At 38.8% G+C, this 23,984-nt stretch overlaps 1 protein-coding gene, 1 long non-coding RNA gene and 1 pseudogene across 2 annotated transcripts; 2 read left to right on the top strand and 1 right to left on the bottom strand.

The window, feature by feature from the left end:
- The first annotated feature begins 10,319 nt into the window (after positions 1 to 10,319).
- Positions 10,320 to 10,417, top strand: LOC132150842 (U6 spliceosomal RNA; annotated as a pseudogene).
- Positions 10,418 to 15,095: 4,678 nt separating this feature from the next.
- On the bottom strand, positions 15,096 to 18,307 carry LOC132148830 (protein Tob1-like). Its single transcript, XM_059557561.1, has 2 exons — positions 18,063 to 18,307; positions 15,096 to 16,886 (listed from the first exon to the last, which is right to left on the bottom strand). The coding sequence occupies exon 2, from the start codon at positions 16,697 to 16,699 to the stop codon at positions 15,725 to 15,727; it is 975 nt and encodes a 324-aa protein (XP_059413544.1). The 5' UTR covers positions 16,700 to 16,886; positions 18,063 to 18,307; the 3' UTR covers positions 15,096 to 15,724.
- Positions 18,308 to 18,396: 89 nt separating this feature from the next.
- LOC132148828 (uncharacterized) lies at positions 18,397 to 22,893 on the top strand. Its single transcript, XR_009434967.1, has 3 exons — positions 18,397 to 18,593; positions 22,263 to 22,487; positions 22,654 to 22,893. It is a non-coding gene; the product is annotated as an uncharacterized LOC132148828 (long non-coding RNA).
- The last annotated feature ends 1,091 nt before the right edge of the window (positions 22,894 to 23,984 follow it).

The following is a 23,984-nucleotide window of genomic DNA, read 5'->3' as shown; positions in this document are numbered from 1 at the left end:
TATCTGCAGTGGGGCAGCGAGGTAGAATGCAGGGACCCAGCTCAGTCAGCTAGTGGACCGACCAAAGTGGGGTCTGAGTGTGCAGTGCAACCAAATTTGGGCGGAGCCTGCATGATGATGCTCTTGAACCACCCGCTGGCAACAGAGGAGGTGGCTCTGGACCATCCACCACTTTCTGTGCCCTCTCGAGATCCAGATATAGAGGAATTTACTCTTTTGTTGAGTGTTTGGGTACCACGGACCAAGAGATAAAACAAAACAAGAGATTCTCCGCCCGGCCCTTCTTTAGGGGTTGAAGTGGTGCATTCACCATCTCCAGAAGAGCAACTCCCTCCATTTCTCGTACGCCTGTCTCAGGGCCTCTTACTCTTCCACTTGTTGCCAGGTTTGGCAACAAGTGGCAGGGCGGATGCCCTGTGACCAACTCCATGGAGCTGCTTAGCTGGAGGCTGCTGCAATGTGAGGGTGGCTACAGGGGGACGCCTTCGGTGATGAGCAGGATGAGGTTGATGTGTCAAATCGATTCAGCCGAGAACTGCTTTGTGAAGCTCCTGACTGCATCACCGAAGAAGCTGGTCTGGAATACAGGGGCATTAACGAACCAAACTTTGTCTGCGTCCCTCATATCAGCCAGACACAGCCAGAGTTGGTGCTCCTGGACCACAAATATGGACATTGTATGACCCAGAAAACTCAGCTTGACCTTCGATGCTGGGAGCACATGGTCAGTTGCAATTCTGAGTTCTTTCAGAACTTCCAGATCGTGACAACCCTCATGAAGGTCCTTTAGTGCTTAAGCCTGGTTGACCTGCAGTAACGCCATGGCATGTAAGGCAGAAGCAGCCTCTCCACAGGCCTCATAAGCACTGCCATTTAGATCAGATGATAGAACGATAGAATGATAATGATAACACCGTTCACCTCCGAAGCGAAAAGCTGAGTATGCAGTGCATCTGCTGCCTATTTATACTGGCGCTGCGATCAGTGGCAGTGCCAATGCCAGTGTGCATTAGTTTACACTTTAAGTAGTTTGGTCTCTCTAACGAGATTCCCAATTCGTCAGTCGAAAGTGACCAACTAAAAGGGAACTGATGCTTATTCACAACATCCAAAGCCCTTGAGACTTCTCAAACTGTGTTTGTGAGTTTGCTGCCATCATTTACCTTTACAGTGTCTTTCTCTGTGTGTGTGTGTGTGTGTGTGTGGGAGAGAGAGAGAGAGAGAGCCTGTCTCCTCAGCACAAATGTATTTGTCCCCCCCCCCTGGCTTTACTATAATCGTAGTGCAGAGCTAAGCAGAGTGAAAGCACAGGAAACAGCGGCCTGGCCCACAGCGCTCCATTCAGGGGGAGAGAGGGTCAGTCCTGGCACTGAAAGCTCAGATTACACACAACATAAAGGGAGGCCTGTATCAGCAAGGGCACCATCACATTATACTAAAGTCCTTGTCTTTTGTGTGTGAGGGAGAAGAGAGAAAGGAAACAAATGCCTGCATAGCTACTTGCAACTACGCAACAAACATGTGTGGTGACGGGGAGCTACATTTGAGGTTGTCTATTTATGCTTGAGCAAACTAGCAGTAATATGAGGAGATCTGAACAAAGATCATAATTAGAAGCCTGAATGAATGACTGAACCGATGCTGCTTCCACGGTTGACATTGTCTTTCTCTAAAACATGCAACCTGTGCTGACCTTTGACCTTGCAAACGACCTGCTTTGTATGGCTAATGCTAAAATGTCCTCACAGCTCTAATGTTCCCAAACTGTTTTTGGTGCCAAATGAGAACATGAATTTAGCATTGTCATTTAGCGGACATGTTTATCCAAGGGGACTTGATGTGCACTAATTACAGCAGCCTGAGGTTAAGGTTACTCAAGGACACAATGCTGGAAGTTCATGTATCATCAGTGGCAGGACTGCTTTCTTTTTTTCCTTTAAACAAACAAAAAAAAAACTATCGGTTGTACATAAGGGTTAAATTAAAAAAACTGTTCTACTCCAAATAATTTTCAGACTGGCAGATAAGATAAGGTAGATGGAAGGAAGATATTCAAAGGGACAGCTCGCTGCAAATAAAATTCATTATTTACTCACTCTCATGTCTTTTCAAAGCTGTTCTTTCTTCTGTGTAAAAAAATAAATAGATAAAAATGAAACCAAATAAAAAACTATTTCATACAATAAAAATGAATGAAGTTTTGGTATTTGAAACAACAAAATGAAAATAATAATAATAATAAAAAAGGACCCCATATAAGTAGTATGCATGAGTCATGTGGTCAATTTCAAGTCATACAATAGCACTGAAACAATAATCATTGTATAAGAAAAGAAAATTATAAAAAGAAAATAATAAAAATGTTAATTGAAATAAATCCACAATAAAATAAATATAAATATAAATATTAGACCCCAGAAAATATATATTGTACATGTTGCAAAATAACTTTCAGTATTAAAATTACTAAAACTAAAAGTGAAATAAAAAATTAATTAAAGCTAAATAGAACAATTTAAAAACAATAAAAATAACAAAAACACAATAAAATTACTAAAGCACAAACTCAAAATGAAGATATATAAATATAAAACTAATTAAAAATATTAATAAAACTATAATAATACTAAAATAAATCATTCTTTTTTAAAGTCAGGTTTTTCACAAGTAATTTGAATGACATGTCATATATGTAGGTCCCATAATTGAATAGATGCAGATAGTGAGAGTTCACAAGTTGTAGACTTTTCCTTTGGTTATTTCCTGTCACTTTTATTTTGTCGAATAAATGATTTTTCATTTTTGGATGAACTATTCCTTTAATGTAATGTTTATTATTATTATTATTATTATTATTATTATTATTATTATTATTATTATTATTATTATTCCATGAATGTGCTGGAATCAACCCAAATTTTGGATTCTAAAAAAATTTGAATAGATTGAAAAAAAAAACTGATATTATTTTATTTTCAAATAGTGGGAACTCCATTCCGGATCATTTTGTTCAATTCATCCTTCTATGTAACAGACAGTTATCATCCCAAAGCAACAATAATATTGATTTAACTGTTCCATCACAACAGCTTCTAATTTCATCTCAACAGCATCTATTCTCTAAAACATTCATGCATTGCTTCAGACCAATGCTGATGTACTTCCCTTCAAATCTCTCCAAGCCACTGAATAAATCCAAATGTCCAACACAGGAATAGACTGTGAGAATATATGAGGCTGTGCTCACACTCGCACACACACATACACGGCCGGGAGAGCAGGGTTTGTAGGAGGACACGGCTGTGATCTGCGGTTCACTGACGTGTCTTCGGCTATAGCAGAGATAAGAGATGAGAGTCCAATCCATAGCTATTCATACTCAGAGGCTGTATTTGACGGCTGACAGAGGTATGATTTGTTTGTTTCTATCACATGGAATGGCTTGTCTAGTTGGGTCAAGGCCTGAGTTGGACGTGGGCAATAGAGGTTATATCTGACCTTATTAAAAGAAGGGTCGTTTGTGGCTCTGGGCAAAATAGCACTCAATGCTAGAGTATCGATGAATCAACTGCACTCTTCCAAAATGAGTTCCCAACACATATTCAAGAGGAGTTTGTTCACATAATCCAGCCAATCACGTCAACAGAGACTTCTGAACTTCCTCTTTTCTCGCTTTTGTTTTCCACATTACTCATATAAATCATGCAAACTCATCTAATTATTATTAGTATTATTATTATGTTACTATTAATTAATTTTTTTAGTCTGAAACATTAGAAAAGACACATCAATAATAATGATAACAACGATAATATCAGATCTCAGCTTGACAGTTTAACAGCTGATTTCCGATGACAGTGCTGCTTGCTGCATTTGTTGACTACATCTTACAAGGTGATGTTAAAATAAAATAAAAACTTCCTTATTTACAACCCTGTTTCAGTCTCTTTCAATATAAAAGTCTTTACTGCATCTTGTGTCATCATCTAATGGCGGAACAATACATCTAATCACCATCACGAACACACACCTTTCTCAATACTAAATACTATTATTAAATACTACTATTATTTATACAAACCCGATTCCAAAAAAGTTGGGACTCTGTACAAATTGTGAATAAAAACAGAATGCAACGATGTGGAAGTTTCACATTTCAATATTTTATTCAGAATACAACATAGATGACATTTATGTACAAAAATGTATAACTAAGGGAAATATAAGTTGATTTAAAATTTCATGTCATCAACACATCTCAAAAAAGTTGGGACAAGGCCATGTTTTCCACTGTGTGGCATCCCCTCTTCTTTTTATAACAGTCTGCAAATGTCTGGGGACTGAGGAGACAAGTTGGTCAAGTTTAGGCATAGGAATGTTGTCCCATTCTTGTGTAATACAGGCTTCTAGTTGATCAACTGTCTTAGGTCTTCTTTGTCGCATCTTCCTCTTTATGAAGCACCAAATGTTTTCTATGGGTGAAAGATCTGGTCTGTCCTCTTTAGTCCAGATGACATGGCGTCTCAGTTTAAAAAAAAAAAAAATCAAATTTTGATTCGTCTGACCACAGAACAGTTTTCGACTTTGCCACAGTCCATTTTAAATGAGCCTTGTCCCAGAGAAAATGCCTGCGCTTCTGGATCATGTTTAGATATGGTTTCTTTTTTGACCTAAAGAGTTTTAGCCGGCAACAGTGAATGGCAAGGTGGATTGTGTTCACAGACAATGTTTTCTGGAAGTATTCCTGAGCCCATGTTGTGATTTCCATTACAGTAGTATTCCTGTATGTGATGCAGTGGCGTCAGGGCCGAAGATAACATCCAGAATGGCCGGCCTTGACCCTTACACACAGAGATTGTTCCAGATTCTATGAATCTTTGGATGATATTATGCACCGTAGATGATGATAACTTCAAACTCTTTGCAATTGTTTCTCTGAGAAACTCCTTTCTGATATTGCTCCACTATTTTTCGCCGCAGCATTGAAGGAATTGGTGATCCTCTGCCCATCTTGACATCTGAGAGACGCTGCCACTCTGAGAGGCTCTTTTTATACCCAATCATGTTGCCAATTGACCTAATAAACTGCAAATTGGTCCTCCAGCTGTTCCTCATATGTACATTTAACTTATTGCTACCTGTCCCAACTTTTTTAGAATGTGTGGCTCTCATGAAATCCAAAATGAGCCAATATTTGGTATGACATTTCAAAATGTCTCACTTTCAACATTTGATATGTTATCTATATTCTATTGTAAATAAAATATAAGTTTATGAGATTTGTAAATTATTCCATTTTTTTATTTTACTCACAATTTGTACAGTGTTCCAACTAATAATGGATTCATGTAACCATAGACTGCCCATTAGATTTATTAATTAATTTATTTTATATTCATCATAATGTGGTTTTAGCCATTTTTGGAAAACAGTTTTCTTTACAGTAAAAAGAAGAAAAAAAAGATTATTCTTATCTTTGGCTCACAAACCTCTGCTTCAACATGAACCAGAGCTTTTCTCTCTAATTATTCTTATATTTTACATTGCATAACCTAATGGCTCAAAATAACATTTCTCCCACCTGTGCAGTGAACAGGTTCTACCAGTCTGCATAAATACCTACAGCAGCTCCCTGAAGGCCTGCAGAGTGCTCTGGTTGTGAATGTTGGTTCAGTGTTGTGGTTTGGCCGCTCCTCTGTTCATCTCACTGAGAGCAGACTGTGTTTACACCCTCCCCTGCTATAACTGGCAGTCCTGAGTGTTGACGTCGTCAGAAGCCAAGCTGTGGACCACAACCAGTAAATCACACCAGCTACTAATAAAAACGGCCTAATAAAAAATCCCACCAACCAGACCATCTAATGCTATCGGAAACAAAACCTCACAAACAATTACAAATTTAGGCATAGTTAAATGCAGTCAAACATTTCTATGTGCTTTTGAATATAGACCACATGTATCTCACACTTATATACTTAGTTGCATGCATAAACAGTTTCAGTCATAGGCATTTTCAACTAGACACACATGCAAAGTTTTCACTACTATCTTGCCACACACAGAAATACAGAACATACACTGACACTTACACATCCTGTCATACACATTCTGTCACACATGGTAATTAGGCAAAGTGACACCCAACCTCTCTCTCTCTTCTCACTCTCTTGCACTCTTTTTCTCACTGGGTCATCATTAGCAGAATTTGACAGAGGAAAACTGAACTCACAAACTCTAGTGAGCTGACTGCAATACCTTTTACTTTTTAGAGTCAGTATTTGTGAAAACAAAGTTTCCCTTAAAGAACCAAGCAAGAAAGTTAATTCTTGTTGGCTTGCAAATTTCTGCTTCATCAGCAGCACAAAAAAAAACACAGAACTGTGATTTTTATTTGTTTATTTTGTAATTAATTTATACATTTTTGAAATGTATAAAAAAGATACTAAAATCACTATTAGAATGTGAGGTCCATGAGAAGTCTTCCCAAAAACATGATAATTAACTGGCACCATTTCAGCCTAAACCATTAACCAATTCCTAATCAGGTGAAATAAAGACTATAACTGACCCTAGATCAGCCTGAATATTGACCCATAAGTTGCCTCAGATAAGCCCATATGTTGATTTTAAAACCATGACCAATAATAATGACTTCATATCAAGCTGAAAAAATTATGTATATCTAACCCTAGATCAACCTCAAAAATTATCAAAAACTGATCTCAGATCAGTTTAAAATATAAGCTGAACGTGACCAATCAGATCAATCGTTGATGATAATGGAGCGAGTATCAGCTAATTTTTTAAGCATATCTAACCCAAGATCAGCCATCATATTGACCCATAACTGATCCTAGATCAGCCCAAAAAATATGACAAACATGACCAAATAAGCCCAAACCTTTTTTTTAACCAACCCAGTATCAACCTAGAGCAAATCCCATAACAATGACTCCAGATCAGCCCTCATAGCTTTGCTATGACAGGGGTGTCAAACTGAATTCCCAGAGCCCTGCAGAGTTTAGTTCTAACCCTACTCCAACAAACATATCATTTAGTTTTCAAATAAGCCTGAAGGACTTGATAAGTTGTATCATGCATGTTTAATTATGGTTAAATCTAAACTCTGCAGGGCTCCAGGGCTTAAGCAATAATGACCCATAACTGCTGCCAGATAAGCCCAAAAACAAGCCAAAAATAACCAAATAAGCCCATATGTTAATTATACCTGACACAGTATCAGCCCAGATCAGCCACAAGCATTGATTATGACTCACTCAATATCAGCTTAGACCACGACCCATAATAATAACCTCAGATGTGCCTAAATAATGATGCATAACTGCCCCTATAGATCAACTCAAAGCACGAAGAGATGAAGCTCTTGGAGTGGCAGATTGCAGCTGAGCACAGGTCATCTAATCCACCCACTTCTGATTCTTCAAGGCTCTGAGCTTCTTTGAAAGACAAACTCAGACTTTCTGTTTGTATTCATGCCCTCACATGAAACAGAATCTTACTGAGTCCTTGAGCAGAAAAAAAACAACAAAAAGCAAAGTCAGTTTTAACAGTTCAACTCTAGCGACACATAAGGGAATTTACATAATTGCAAAAACAGATATTCTGAAAAACAGCAAGCACACGGTGAGTTCAGGGGAACCTGTTATGGCATTTGGGAAGTGTGCCACCCTTTCCCCACTAACGTGTTGTTGAAGATAGCGGTATCCACACAGTTATGCAACACCTCCCACGAGAAGCCGAGCAGAACCTCCTACATTCATTCAGCGAGCTCCAGCAGGGCCACGGGCTCCCATCGGCACAGATAAATAAAATATTACAAGTGTTATGACGTTTACCATTTGCTTAGCATATCATCTCATACACTGTAAAACAATGCTTGCAAATACAGGTTACACATTACCCAAATGACTCACTGCAAATATCCATGCATTTCAAGCCCTAGTTAAAGATTAAATGAAACAAACAATAATTAATTCTAGATATGACTACTGATTATATAGTTCTTTTATAGTTTTATATTCTGGTTTAATGTTTAAGCTAGTAGATGTCATGAGTTGAAGTCATCTGGGTAAACTTTATTTAGCAGTCAAAAACAAATGTATCAAGGTCAGTTGTGCATGAATAAAATATGTTTTGTTTTGTTTTGTAGCTCAACATAAAATATGATAATTATATATTGACTTATATAATATTAACCCTTTGATGCATGACGCCCACTAAAGTGGCTCTTTAAAAGCTTTTTTTAACCTTTCGGGGCGTGATGTTATATCCAAACAACCACGGGTGGATGATCTTTGACACATTCTTAATTCTATATGTATTATTGCAGAATCGATACGTAAATCTTTCCAAATACATCATTTTGAAACAAAAATGTTTAGTAATGATTATGTCTGTCAAGTCAAGTCTGCTTTATTGTTAATTCTTCCACATGTACAGCACATACATACAGAATTGAAATTGTGTTACAGTCAGACCCTTGGTGCATAGAGATAACACTAATAGTAGAGCATAAAAATACAGATAGATACAGATTAAGTATCAACTATACAAATAAGGACCTTACATTTTTTTTTAAATGAAAATAAAATACAGTTAAATAAAGCATCACAAGGCACATGAAAGATGCAAAAGAGCTTATTTAGACTGATTTAAAGTGACAAAAAGCTCAGAGAACAGTTCTTTTTTTAAACTGACTGAAGAGGTTATTGAATGAGGTAGTGAGCAGAACAATGCTGCACAAAGTGACTGGTGCAGGTCAGAGTTTGTTAGTGGGAGTGGGGAGCGGAAGGACCTGGTGGGGGGACAAAAGAGGAGAGGGGGTTCAGAGTTCAATGGTGCCTGGGGCAAAAGAGGGGAGGGGAGGCAAGGTCGGGGGGGAGTTCAGCTTCCTGACAGCCTGATGAATGAAGCTGTCCTTCAGTCTGCTTGTCCTGGCCTGGAGACTCCACAGTCTCCTCCCTGATGGCAGCAGATTGAAGAAGCCGTGTGTCGGGTGTGTGGGATCACCTGCGATGCAGAGGGCTTTACGGGTGAGACAGGTTCCGTAAATGTCCTGGAGGAATGGGAGAGAGACACCAATGATCTTCTCTGCTGCTCTCACTATGCGTTGAAGTGACTTGTGGCGGGACGCGCCATACCACACAGTGATGCAGCTCATCAGGATGCTCTCGATGGTGCCTCTGTAGAAGGTGCACATGGTGGGGGCCGGGGTCTGGCTCTTCTCATTTTGCAGAGGAAATAGAGATGCTGCTGTGCTTTCTTGGACAGTTCTTCTGTGTTGTCAGTTCAGGAGAGGTCCTCTGTGATGTGCACACCCAGGAACTTGGTGCTGCTCACTCTCTCCAAAGTCGCACTGTTGATGGTCAGAGGAATAAGTTGAGTGTGCACTCTCCTGAAGTCAAGAACAATCTCCTTCATCTTCTCCACGTTCAGAGAGATTATTGTCACTGCACCAACCGGCCAGACGGCTCACCTCCTGTCATTTGTCTCATCTCTGCGGCTAATGAGACCCACTACAGTTATGTTATTCGCAAACTTAATGAAGAGATTGGAGTTGTATGACGTATGCAGTCGTGTGTTTGCCAGTTTGTTAATGAGCTGTTGAGGGATGATTGTGTTGAATGCCCTACCACAGGCTCCAAGTGTCTCTGCTGTCGCTGAATTGATGGGGTATCCTCCTGGAGTCTGTCTCTGTCTCTTCTCCTCTCTGATGCCACATGATAGGTAGGCCCTAGCTGTCCTCAGGCCCACCTCATCTCCAGCTCTGAAGACAGCGTTCCGAGCCTTCAGAAGTCTGTAAACCTCCCCTGTCATCCACGCCGGACAGTGATTTTCTTTGTGACTGTTACATCATCAGTAGACTTGGTGATGTAGGCAGTGACAGTCTTGGAGTACTCTTGGAGGTCTGTGGTGTTATTTTATGTGGCAGCCTGCTTAAACATATTCCATTCAGTGGTGTCAAAACAGTCTTGAAGAGCCTCTGACGACCCTTCCGACCACACATGTATTTGTTTGTTGAATGGTTTGGTGACTTTAACAAGCGGTCTGTATGTAGGCATTAGCATGACAGTGATGTGGTCTGAGGCACCAAGGTGGGGGAGGGCCTTGTAAGCTCCTCTCTGGGTGATGTAAACAAAGTCCAGAGTGTTGTTAACCCGTGTTGGAAAGTCAATGTGTTGGTGTATTTTTGGGAACACACTCTTTTAATCTGCATGGTTGAAATCCCCAGCTAAGATGAGAAAAGTATCTGGGTGGGCTGTCTGCTGCTCATTGATGTGCTGGTACAGTTCATTTAGTCGCCACGGTGGCGCATATACTAAAATTGGATCGATACAGATTAGCATGGCCCCTGTGAAAGGATGACACACAAATGGAAGTCGTGGCCTAATGTTTAGAGATTTGGAATTGTAATCCAGAAGTTGTTAGTTTGAATTTTGGGCCGGCAAGAATTCTAGGTGGGGGGTGAGGTGCCCTTGAGCAAGGCACCAAAACAGCAATGGCTCCCCGGGTGCCACAGCATAAATGGCTGCCCACTTCTCCGGGTGTGTGTGTGTTCACTGCTGTGTGTGTGCACTTTGGATGGGTTAAATGCAGAGTACGAATTCCAAGTATGGGTCACCATAATTGGCCACATGTCATGTCACACTTTTTCACTTTAGTGCCTTGCTCCTGTTGGAGCATGTATACAGCAACAAGCAGTATGGCTGTATATTCCCTCGATAGATAGAACGGCTGGGACTTAATTATCATAAACTCCACCGGGGTGAGCAGTTTTGCAGACCGCAAAAGCATCGCGGCACCATGCATCATTGCTGTAAACACAAACCCCGCCGCCACGGGTCTTATCTCCCTCGACGAGAACTCTGTCCGCTCAGTAGCATGTCAGCTGATCGAGATGAATAGCGCAGCCCGGAATGTTGTTGCTGAGCCATGTTTCAGTGAACACAAAAACACAACAGTATCTTACAGTCCTCTGAGTTGAGCATAGTAGTCGGATGTAGTCCAGTTTATTGTCCAAAGAGCGTATGTTAGCCAGTACGATGGTTGGGATAGCTGGCTTGTGTGGATTAGCCATTAGCCTAGCACGGATACCTCCACGCTAACCCCTCTTCTGCTTCCTCTCACACCGCTTGTGGCTCCTCCACTGTGAGTGAGATACAGTAGTGGGGGTCGGTGATGGTATAGGCCTCCGGAGTTCCTGCAGCTCTTCCATGTGCGTGGAGTTAACTCCAAAAATGATTTATTATTTTTCCTCACTTTTTTTGTGTATACCGTAGCAATACAACAGGTCGGGAACTTTACAAATGGCTTTAAATTAACTTGGATACAATTGACTGGTTGATGAAGTGTAGGGTGATGATGAGTTTATTTTATTTATTTATTTTTTTTTGTGAAACCTCTGAAATACAAGGAAAATATAGGGAGAAAAATGTCAGAACACACGAAATGGACATATGGTCACTGTAATGAGGTTCATTAATTAAACACAACAGCGAACAGTGTGAACTCTTTGAAGTAAACCTGTGAGAAGCTTGAAGTCAAAGCCTTTCCTTCTTTGAAAAAATGAAAACAGAAAGTCAGCAAGCTAGTTGCAGCTGTGCTGAGATTCATTCCTGTGGCACTGGGAACGTCTTCCATCTGCACCACATAAGTGGAAGTCTTCAGTACACACAACACCAGCCACTGTCACAGTCTCACTGTCACAAAAAGGAAGGAATACTTCTGCTATCTGAACCTCTGAATAACTGAAACTTACAGAGTTGTTTAAAACTAGGCCAGTTTGATTCTGCAAAGGTATTTTAAAGTCAATAATTAAAGGAGAAAGCTTGTGGAAGGATCCGCTCACTAACATCACCAGTGTTGGTGGTAATGCATTACAAGTAACGCGAGTTACGTAATCAGATTACTTTTTTCAAGTAACTAGTAAAGTAACGCATTACTTTTTAATTTACAAGAAAATATCTGAGTTACTTTTTCAAAAAAATAACGCCAGTTACTTTGTATTCCCATTTTTTGACTGACAAGCCTCCTGTTCCCATATTGGGAGAAATCGGAAGTATGGAGGCGTTGTGTGCGCTGTGTAAACATGATGTTATTGTAGTTCTACACTAAATGTGAATGTGCATTAATTCATCCCACTCACAAAAAAAACAAAAAACAAAACAGATTTAGTATTCATCAAAATTAATCAAAACAGTGAAATGCAAACTCAGAATATGACGCAAACCTGCAATAACTAAATATATTAAATAACACAAATGTATCTATTCCCATTTTATTAACAGTGTCTTTGCTGCTGACCTTTAATGATCCAGTTCAACCATACTAATAATTAAAAAATGACTTTAGATAAACTAACAATTGTGCTTCATTGTTTTTTTTTATTGCTGAAGAGTGTTGAACCTTCTTCTCCTGTGTTCTACTGTACAGACCTGAATTTACTTTTCCTTCAGCCTGAGGTTTATTCATTACACTTTTTGGTGTGAAAGGGCTTTTACATTTGCTATAAACAGAACTTCTTATATTAAAAACAATCAAGCCCTGCTCATATTTAAAACGTAACGTGAAAGTAACGCAAAAGTAATGTAACATTACTTTCCATAAAAAGTAACTAAGTAACGTATTTAGTTACTTTTTTAGGGAGTAACGCAATATTGTAAGGCATTACTTTTAAAAGTAACTTTCCCCAACACTGAACATCACACATCAGACTCTGTGTCTATGATGTGTGGATAATTTCTATTGTCACAAAATGGAAAACTCAGGGTTTGAGAGTGATTTCCACATGTCATTCAATGACCCTGGAAATCTAAAAATGGCGTTAGATTCAAATTGTTATAGAAATAGCTATAATAGAATAGACATGTAAAAACCAAACAAAGTGTGTTTGATTGCTTTACATGCTACTTACACAAGTTTCTTCCTGTCTAAGTGTGTGATTCTCAACCAGAAAAAGATATGTTGAATAAACTTATGCTGTTAGTCTAGCTATGCAAGACAATTGCACATATCATCGGTTTAAATAATAAATAGATTAGTAATAGTCATAATTTGTTTTATTAAATTTTTTTTGTTTAATCAATTTAAAACTTCAGCAGAAACGTAGGTATTCCCAATCTGTCATTATCCTCTTGCCCTAGCGTTCAGTGATAAACAGCGAGTGTAACTGAATCTTCTGCTGCCATCCTTAAACCTGCACCTGTCTCAATGTGGTGCAACTCATCTCTCTGACTCACTGAGTTGGCAAAGTTCAGAGCTGCACTGAAAGGGAGCTGCCAAGCTTAACACCTACACAAGACTGTGCAGCCATAGAGGCACATGAAGACGCCCTCCGAGGACTTTATATTCCTGACCTAGTGTTAGACAAATAAGCCTGGCAAGCAGCTTTATTTATTCTGCATTATAAGGCTGTCAGAAGGGGTTGATGTTCTGGTAGAAGGGGGTTGCTTTGAATGAGAAGAGCAAGATTTGCAAATGAGGTCTAAAATATTTTGTAATCTAATTACTTAAACCATATTTGGAGGAAGAATTTGTTATGCATCATATGCTCTTAGAGATGCCATAGAAGATCCATTTTGGGGTTCTCAAAATAATCTTTCAGTGAGCAGTTCTTAAAAGAACTTAGTATGAAGAACATTTAAAGAAATATATCACACAAAAATTAAAAACTGGTAAAAATGTATTCAGTGTAAACACACTCCACTACACCCTGAGGGTGAGGAAATATTCAGCAAACTATTCCTTTAATAATCTTAAGAACCTTTTCCCACTACAAAGGATCTTTTGTGGAATTAAAAGGTTTCATGGATGTTAAAGATTCTTTATGGAATCATGGTTACCAACTAACAACCTTTATTTCAAACTATATTTTTACCTTGTAAAACAGGTGTCTGAAAACTTGAAATATGTAGAAAGCTTGCTCTATTAGCATCGATGTTATGCAGTAAAGGGTGACAAAATCTACCAGAGAAAGTGAGGTTGTGGGTTAACTCATCTGTGAATCCCTCCTTAATTCACTTTGCTCAGTCAACTTAATTAGAGCTCTAAATGTAGATCTATGTTGCTAACTGGAATCAGAAGAGCCGTTAAATGCTTAGAGCAACTAGCTGGCATTAATCAAACAGCAGATCATTTTGAATCCAGCAGCAGCTGTTTACACGGTTCTGAAAAACACGGGGGCACAGTAATAACAATACTGCAAAACATATTTCAACCTTCACATAGTTCTGCTATAGTACCATGGGAGAATCCAAAACGGATTCAAATGTTCATCAAACATTAAACTTGTTTTTGGATAACAAACCTGGTTAGTCTTTTCTCTTTATGAAGGTGTAGTGAATGCTTGTGGTTAAGGGGATAACTAGTATAAAAACCTATATCTGACTGCTAGAAAACAGAAAAGCTTGTATAAATACAAACCTCTAATAATTCCATTAAACGAAGCTCCACTATTTTCCTGAAAGGACATGGTGCTAGCAACAACAAGGTCACGGTTCAGTTCTCAGGGAATACATATACTGATAAAATGCACTTTATTTGCTTTGAATTAAAGTATCTGGTAAACGGATAAATGCAAATGAGGAGTGTAACTTACAATTCACGATAATAAAAATAAATGCTGATCTGACTGCTACACTATGAGTCATGGCTCATACTTACATTATGGAAACCCATTTAAGGAAATGTACTCCGGCATCTACATTTTTTTTTTAATCAGACTGAAAAAGACAATAGTAAAACAGTAATCTAGTAGTATGTATGAGTAATACTCAGTTCCTAATGGGAGCAGTGAAAGAGTAAAGATATAAAATGAAGATTTGAATAAAAAGCTTAAGACCAAGAGTATAATTTCAAGCATTTTAATACAAACTTTATAAACTATCAGTCCCTCTTTACATGTAAGACACTGACTCCAAATACTTTGCTATACTATTCGTTTTTGTCAAGTATTGCACAATGTTGGTACAAAATTAATATACGATTACATTTTGTCCATAGTATAGCAAAAATCATTGAACTCTTAACAGAAAATACAACTCTTATCCCCCCCCCCCCCCCAAAAAAAAAATCTAATATTTTTAAATCCCAACACAATGGAATATTCTGTACACAATCTTTAGAATAGTTGATGTTTTTAAAGATGGATTTCATTTTACAATTTCAATTAAAAAAAATATAACAAAAGCTGCTGCAGCCATCACAGATCACTGGAGTAGTAAAAAGATATAAATGCAATATGTCGTAGAAACAATATATACTCTGATATTTTACAAACTTTCTACTAAATTAATTATACAGTTAGAAAAAAGACCAAGAAATCCCTCATTCAGCATTCAGGCCAATCCTCGGAAAATTGGCTGTGTAGCTATACCTTGAATACTATTAGAGGCCTTGATTTGTAGTTTTCTTCTTCATGAAGATATCTTAAAACAGTCAGTAAAAATAATTTTGTGCTTGGTTGGCAAAAGAAAACAACTTAAAAACAAAACAATATGAGTTTAGATAACTAAGCTTGATTGTACAACAAGCTTAACTGTAAAAAGAATGACAAAAATACTCAAGGGAACAACATGGTTCACCCCTCGGGCTCATCGTTTGACTTATTCACTGGGACTTTACAGTTTTTATTTTTATTTTTCGGGGGGATTTTCCAAACGTGAACTCATCACATATCTCTGGTCGTTAGTAGTATTCTCGCTTTCTAGTTGGCCATCACTGGCTGGAATTGCTGGTTAGAATACTGCATGTTGCTCAAGCTAAAATTCAGACTCTCCATGAGGGACTTCTCATTAAGGCCTCCATAGGCTGTGAACACATCAAAGGCATTATTGTACGGGAGAGGGCTGAGATTGAGGGACGTTTCCCCAGGGAACATTGCACTTGGGCTGCCCTGCCCCTGGAGATTGGGGAACACAAACTCCTTGGCGTTGGGAGACAGGGCAGAGGGCTTCTGCGGCTGACCGCCCAAGCCCACGCCGTAGAGAGAATGCATGGATGTGGACGTGGCTTTCTGCTTCAGGAGGTTGTTTACATTCAGGCCCAGGTTGGTGGGGGAGTTTCGGCTCACCTTGTTGGCATTCCGCCCATTGCTTTTAATTTTCGTGGAGCCGAATTTGGTGGCGGCGAAGCTGGCAGTGGTAAAGGTTAAAGGTTGCGTGGAACGGCGCATGAAGGTAGGGCTGACCGCCGCCGACTGGCCGAACGGTGGGGACGGGGAACTGGAGGTGGGGGACATGCCTAGGGGTTCGCTAATGGGCATGAAGACCTGGGCCTCTGGGTTAAAGCTGTTCTTGATCTCCTTGTCCAACTCCAGTCCATTCTCATTACTGTCATCCACATAGAGCACCTTAACGGGTCCCTTCTCCCCAATCTGATAAGACACCTCGAAAGGATCAATCCAGACACTAAGGTCCTGAGGCAGGTTGTTGCGGACATCCTCAATGTCCAACCCACTTTCTTTGGCTGCTTGCTCTACAACTGGGTCCACTTTCTCCCCGACATGTATACACCTGAATCCAGACCCTTTATATGGCTTGTCCGGGTACCAATGTCCCTCGTATTTCTGTTTCAGCTGTCGCTCCAACTCCTCGCCGAAAATGTTGACACGTCGCCTGGGCAGCTTATTGTACAAGTAAGAAATGATGAAGTTGAGTGCTACTTGGATTTCAAGCTGCATAGCTGCTGCGCTGCCCTGGAGTATCACCACCGTTGGCTGTTTGAATTCACGTATTGTGTTGTAAGCCACCAGAGGGCAAGGCTCGGCTGGAGCCAGGCAAACAAACAGAAACTTGGGGGAAAAGGGTTTATACCAAAGTGCTGGTTGCAGAGGGAACGTCTCAGTCCACAAACGGCTGATCCGGTTCCTAGAGAGAAGCAAAAACAAATAGCGTTAATAACTCCAGCTCATTAGTCACTGTTGGAAATAACAACTGGAACATGCTACCGTCTGTCAGTTTTCTTAATAGACGGTTCATTAAAATAGCTTGAATGTTTTGATAAAACAGCTTGTGCATTCATAGGCTCATGAGCGGATTAGATTTTACACAGGCACACAGACAATCCTAAACTTCAGTGCACTGGCTGAATTTCAACTCAAGTTAAATTAAAGACAACACCTTCTGTCGAGCATAATATTAGCGCTAAGCTAGTCCTATAATTGCAGTTTACCATTATAGGAAGGATGCACTGGGACTCGCGGAGCTGATCGAGTTACGTAATAACTAACATGCCCTGACTAGACCCTGCACAACTGTGACCAATCTACTGCTGTCGTCATAATCGGACTCTGTCTTTATCTCGTCACGTACGTTTGTAAAATACACGGCGTGAGGAAACCAGACATAAGAATGCATGCGAGACTTTAATAATTAAACCCAACGTGTCACGAGGAGATATGAAAACCAGTCAGCACGCGCACGTATCAGCGGACGGTCGTCGATGAAGCGAATAGAAATTAAAATGCGCGTGAATGGTAAAACAAACTGATAAATGGTTCATGCGTTGGTTATAAAATCAAATATAAAACCAAACTGTGTTTCGCTTGTACATTTAAAGCGAATATAGGCGTCAGAGATCGTATCGTTGCTCCCACCCAGTTCACGGGGTACTAAAGACAACTAAAGCGAGGACATAATGTACAGTTTAGAAACTGATACATATACGCTATGAAATGCATCATCTGAGACAAGAAAGCGGTTTATGCTGTAGGCAATTCTGTGCGATTCTAACTGGATATGCTGACAAATTAAACCTAGCCTATATCATATTTTATATTATGTGATCATTTGCATTTCTCTGTAAATATCGTAAGGCTCCTAATGTAAGGAGGTGTTTTGCCACAGTTGGCAATCCCACCGAGCTCTTAAGTCTACAGCCCACGACTGACGCAGCAGGCTTCATTTAAATTCTCTTAAGGTTTCACTAAACTATTACAGACAACCGGTTGCAATGATCAGTACAAAACGAGATGCTTTAATAAACGGGACAAATCACACACACAAAAAAAACAGCAATGCCATACATAGAAATGAAATACTTACTTGAGTTTACAAAATGAAGATTTTCAGCAGTATGGCCTTAACTAGTGCAAATAGATAAAAATCTGATATAAATTCTTTCTTCACATTTAGTTAACATAAAGGTATTCCAGTTGGTAGACTTGAAATGTTTTAATTTCTTCTTCTTATCTTGCTCCCAATTATCTGTAAGGTATTTGCTGTTTCACCTTCCCAATAAGAACCTTTCCACCCCCTCTGTATGGGTGTTTTACAATTTCGTCCCCTACTGCTGTCAATACGCCTCTATTTATAGTTTTCCTCCGCCACGGGCACGCGGTGGGCGGGGACGCGCTTCCAAAGGTCACAACAAAACGAACGTCGAATCCGCGTGATGTGATTGGACAGCCTCGAGAGAGAGGCGGGTCCTACTCCTGACGTCCTTCAAGCTCATTTGCTCACTTTCCCATCAAGCAAAATGAGTAGGATTTCATACACTTACGTAGAGCCCGTCATAAAGACTCTTTGACGTCACGCGTTACCTAGTACCACAAAAAAGACAGGCTATTCATGGAGGTATCGTATATCATTTCCATGTTCATATTTCGCAAACATGACTGTTAAAGCGACATTTATGCCCCTAAGTGGATCAAATGACTGAATAAATATAAGGCTAAGTAGTGAGCTGACATGGCAGAAGAGAATAGCTTTGATACAACCTTAGCTAATCTGTTTATCACTGTTTTGTAGGATAAAACGCGGAAACGCTGCTATTGTGAAGGGGAAAATTGTATTTGAAATGATATAACGTTATATAACTACACAAAACAGAGCTGATGTGTTTCGATGCGTTTCTAAAAGGAGTTTTCCTTTTATCCACTACAGACGTGCATCTCATCATACATTTACATTAATGTTTTGTGAGCAATGGTTAATGAGTACACACATTAAGCATTACAAAAACTAATGATAAGCATGAAGCTGGTTAATAAAACAATACAAAACCAATGTGGTTATCATTTTATCACCGGTAGCAGAATAATACAATCTCTCGTTATTGGCTGCAAAGCAGACAGGAGCTCTCCGTCAATAGCATATCTTTAATGTGATGTTATTGTTATTCAGTAGATATCACTAGATTTAAAGCTATAACTATATATGCATAAAATATATTAAAATTCAATTACAACTGCATATATATTTGATGACAATGATGACAGTCATGTAGATGTAGGATTGTAGTAACAGGACCTTAATAAAAAAGAAAGGGGTTAAATTAGGTTAAATTATTTTGGCCCTTGAACTGTGCTGAAAATCTTTTATCTAATTTGCTGTAATTGGTCAAACATGACCAGCCTTTTAAAAATATATATGTATATTTATGCTATATTATAAGCAAATCTTGGGTTCAGGCTTTTTTGTCAACATGTAAGAAATCAATTAGTTCAACTGATTTCAAAAATAAATACAAAACCTGCGCTAACTGAAAGAAAACAAGTCGATAAAAAGTCATAATTTAATATTTGGTTACAATATATAACATAACGAGAAATGTATAAGCAATTATTTGTAAGCCGGTCATTAACTAGAATTTTCAGGAGTCAAAAAAAGTAAAAAAAAAAAAAAATAATATAAAAAAACAGAACACAACATAAGGGTTAATATAACTTATTTGAAATAATTTTAGTTTATCTTGATGCATCAATGCTATAAATGTAGATCCTATTAATAATAAATAGCTATAGTTTCTATTATAAATTAATTTCTGTCATTTTGATGCTACTGAATCCATGGTCTTTTTAATGCAGTGTAACTAATTTTGTTGGCGTCACTGTTAGCTTATGAGTGCAATTCAAATAAGGATCCCACATCACATTATTATCTGCCCAGGCAACCAGTCTTAATGATGGGGATATGATGGGACAGGAGTGGACCTGGGGAATGACTCAGTTAAACATCACTCTGACAGCACACTCCCTTTTATTTATACAGCAAACAACCTACCAAAGCCCAGTCATGTGTTTGTCTGGCCAGAGGATTCTAGTATGAAAGGCCAAGCAGATAAAGATTCACATGTGCTCGTCACTGTTATATTGTTTGGTGTTAGAAACTACCTTCCACAGCAAATTGCTCCAGACTTCAAATGATAATGTAAATAGTTCACAACTGCCTCAGTGAAAAAACCTGTGTCTTCACTCTTTGTACTGTCAGTTTTAGAGCCCCTTTTCATACAGATATATTCTACTACCTTTCTATATTTATTAATGAGATTAACTTTAAAGATACAGGTGCAAAGCGTGATTTATATTTTTAAAATAAATTGCATTTATGTTACCTTCTCTGTCGTCGATCTCCAATTTTATAATATTGTTATTTTTTACTGTATATTTTTGATCAGAAAAATAGCATTTATAGATTTATATCTATCTATCTATCTATCTATCTATCTATCTATCTATCTATCTATCTATCTATCTATCTCTTCCTGTTTAGACCTTCATACATTGGGGAACATATTTATTTGATCCCCTGCTGATTTTGTAACTTTACCCACTTAGAAAGAAATGAAGGGTCTGTAATTTTATGATAGGTTTATTTTAACTTATAGAGACAGAAAACCAACCAAAAATCCATAAAAAAAACATTATATAAAGGTTAGTAATTGATTTGCATTTCAGTAAATGAAATAAGAATTTGATTGCCAAGCAAACCATGACTTGGTACTTGGTACAGAAACCCTTGTTGGCCTTGGTTTTTTTTTTTTGGTTTTTTTTTTGTAGTTGGTCACCAGGTTTGCACACATCTCAGGAGGGATTTTGATCCACTCCTCTTTACAGATTCTCTCTAGTAGAGACTCAAAAGTTTCTCAAAGTTTCAGCCCCCTCTACAGATTTTCTTAAGGACTGAGGTCTCACTCCATGACTTTATTGTGCTTCTTCTTGATCCACTCCTTTGTTTCCTTGGCGGTATGTTTCGGGTCAATGTCATGCTGTAAGACCCATCCATCACCCATCTTCAGTGTTTTGGCTTAGGGAAGGACGTTCTCGTCCAAGAAATGTACAGTAGATGGCTTCGTCCATTTGCCCCTCAATGCAGTGAATTCGTCCTGTACCCTTAGCAGAAAAACTGCCCCGAAGCATAATATGTCCACCTCCGCGCTTGACTGTAGGGATGGTGTTCTTGGGTTCATAGTCAGCATTTCTCCCTCCAAACACGACAAGTCGAGTTAATGCCAAAGAGCTCAATTTTGGTCTCATCTGACCACAGCACTTTCTCCCAAGCCTTCTCTGAATCATTTAGATGTTCTTTGGCAAACAGATACATGTGCCTTCTTAAGCAGGATTTCAGTCCATTGTGGAGTAGTGTTACCAATGTTTTGCTTGGCGACTGTGGTTCCAACTGCCTTAAGATCATTAACAAGTTCCTCCCGTGTAGTTCAGGGCTAATCCCTCACCTTTCTCATGATCATCCTTACCCCATGAGACAAGATCTTGCATAGAGCTTCAGACCGAGGGCGATTAATGGTTGTTTTGTATTTCTTCCATTTCTGAATAATCACACTAACAGTTGTCTCCTCACCAAGCTTCTTGCTGATGGTCTTGTAGCCCATTCCAGCCTTGTGCAGATGTACAATCTTGCTGGTTGGTAGGGGATCAAATACTTATTTCACTCACTGAAATGCAAATAAATTTCTAACCTTTATATAATGTTTTTTTTTTCTGGATTTAAAAAAAAATAATTATATTCTGTCTCTATCTAAAATAAACCTACCATAAAAATTACAAACCCTTAATTTCTTTATAAGTGGGCAAACTTACAAAATCAGCAGGGGATCAAATAAATATGTTCCCCACTGTATCCTGTTCCAAACCCTGGTCTGCTGTACCTGTTTTGTGTGTCTGGTTCTAGATCAGGGAATGTTATGCTTTTAATCTTCCACCTGCACATGCAATATATCTAATTGTATTATTATGAGAGGGCATTTCTCTGATCTGGAACTGTACACTGTAGCCTAATAAGAGCAGTGCTCATGTGTTTCTGTGCCTAATGGCCTGTGATATTTCTGCCCCAATGCAGCTAGGAGAAAAGTAGCCTAATTTCCTGGGAAAAGCAAAGCTAAATTCTTTTCCCTGATTGGACGCACCGTTGGTTTTTCACATGAGAATCGCGCATAAACATACTCACAGGCACCTACAGAATGTACACAGTATGCCCATGCAACCTCAACTCCTCTCCTTCTCTTAGAAACCGGTCTCAGATGAAGAAATTTTGACATTGGCGAGTGCTATGACTTAACGTGGAGTTCAGAGGCGGGTTTGCACAACCAACAGATGTTCTGTGATGTCAGCTGCAGTGAGGGGGAGGCGAAAAAATGGGAACGCTAAAAAGAAGTAGGAGGAAGGTGTCAGAACTCTAATCACCATGCAGCACTCAGAGAGAAATCTATTGTATCTCTTAGCACAAACACTGGTTTGTATTCACCATAACCTGTATATGACATCAAATTCACTTGATTTGTTATATCACTAAGAATGAATTCAAATTGTTATAAACAATTATATTGTCTTGGCATTTCTTTTAGGATTACAAAGCTGACAGTGACCTGTTATACTGACCTTATCTTCTCTTTAAATAGGCTTTGAGTCACAGTTACAACGCCAGCTCGCTGATCCAGAGAAGCTAAATTACACAGGCTGTCATCCAAACCAACATACAGCTCCATTCGGGTGCGCAATAAATTATGTAAAAGAGCCTAACAGCAAGAAAATGACCGTGCCATTTGCTGTCACTTCAGACAATTTGTATTATGACATTTCACGAACGCTTGGCCAATTGCACTAGATCTATTGCACAAACTAAATAATAGTTTCTCTGGTGTGTCAGCACTGTGTAGTTTTACACCCGCATGCCTACAAAACCAGTAGTATTTTCCAAAACAACTATGTGTACATAACATGTCACAAATTATTTCCACTGCAGTCAGTCCAGTAGATGCAAAAATGCTATCATATTACAACAAATATATCTATTATCCATATAATATCTATAGTACGTTTACAGATAACATGTTTATCTATTTAGTAGGGGTGTAACGGTTCACAAAATTCACGGTTCGGTTCGATCCAATACACTGGTGTCACGGTTCGGTTCGGTACGGTTCGGTACGTTTTAGATACAGCAAAAAGAAAAAATTAGCAGATAAATTTCCTTGATTTTTAAAAAATGTTTTATTTATTAAAACTAACAAAGTATGTTTTTTTTTTTTACATTGAACAATGATGGAGCTATTCTTTACCCATCTTCTATGGTGTTTTCTTAGCAGCATACTGTATAAAACAAAAACAGCTCCTTATAAAAAAAAAATGAAAATGTTATATTAGTTATGAACAAATACAAAGATGTAACTTTTTATTTGGAACTCTATAACTCTTTATATTGAGTGTGTTTTTACTCAATTGGTTCTCTATAGGGCTTATGTTTTTTGGAACAAAGCAGGAATTACGGTCTGTCTGAAATGGGCTCGTGAAGGAATATTGTAACGGGGCTCAATTACATTAAGCATGTTCTTAAAACCTACGTTTTCCACTACAGAGTAAGGCGCTCGCTCACTCAGTAAGCGCTGAAGGCTCGTTGCAAAGTGGCTAATGCGTTTAACAGACCAGAAATAGAAGATCCTCCAATAACCAACAGGTCTGGTGTTTGGGTGCACTTTGGATTCCCTGTTAAACGCATTGGCCATTTTGCAACGCGCCTTCAGCCTGTATTACTGAGTGAGCGAGCGCTTGACTGAGTAGCCTAACATAAACATATAAGTTGGTGTTTTTTTCTTCTTCGGGGGGTGTCAGGGGCGTTGCCTGTTACGTCGTTTGGGTTATTGGGCTACCTTGTTGAACGCATATCATTATATTTCACAATTTTTTTTATTTTCCAAATATAATTAATTAGTCCAACGAACCGTTCGGTCCA

The sequence above is a fragment of the Carassius carassius genome, chromosome 9 (assembly GCF_963082965.1).
Source record: "Carassius carassius chromosome 9, fCarCar2.1, whole genome shotgun sequence".
NCBI classification, from domain to species: Eukaryota; Metazoa; Chordata; class Actinopteri; order Cypriniformes; family Cyprinidae; genus Carassius; species Carassius carassius.
This window is presented reverse-complemented; position numbering and strand designations above follow the sequence as displayed.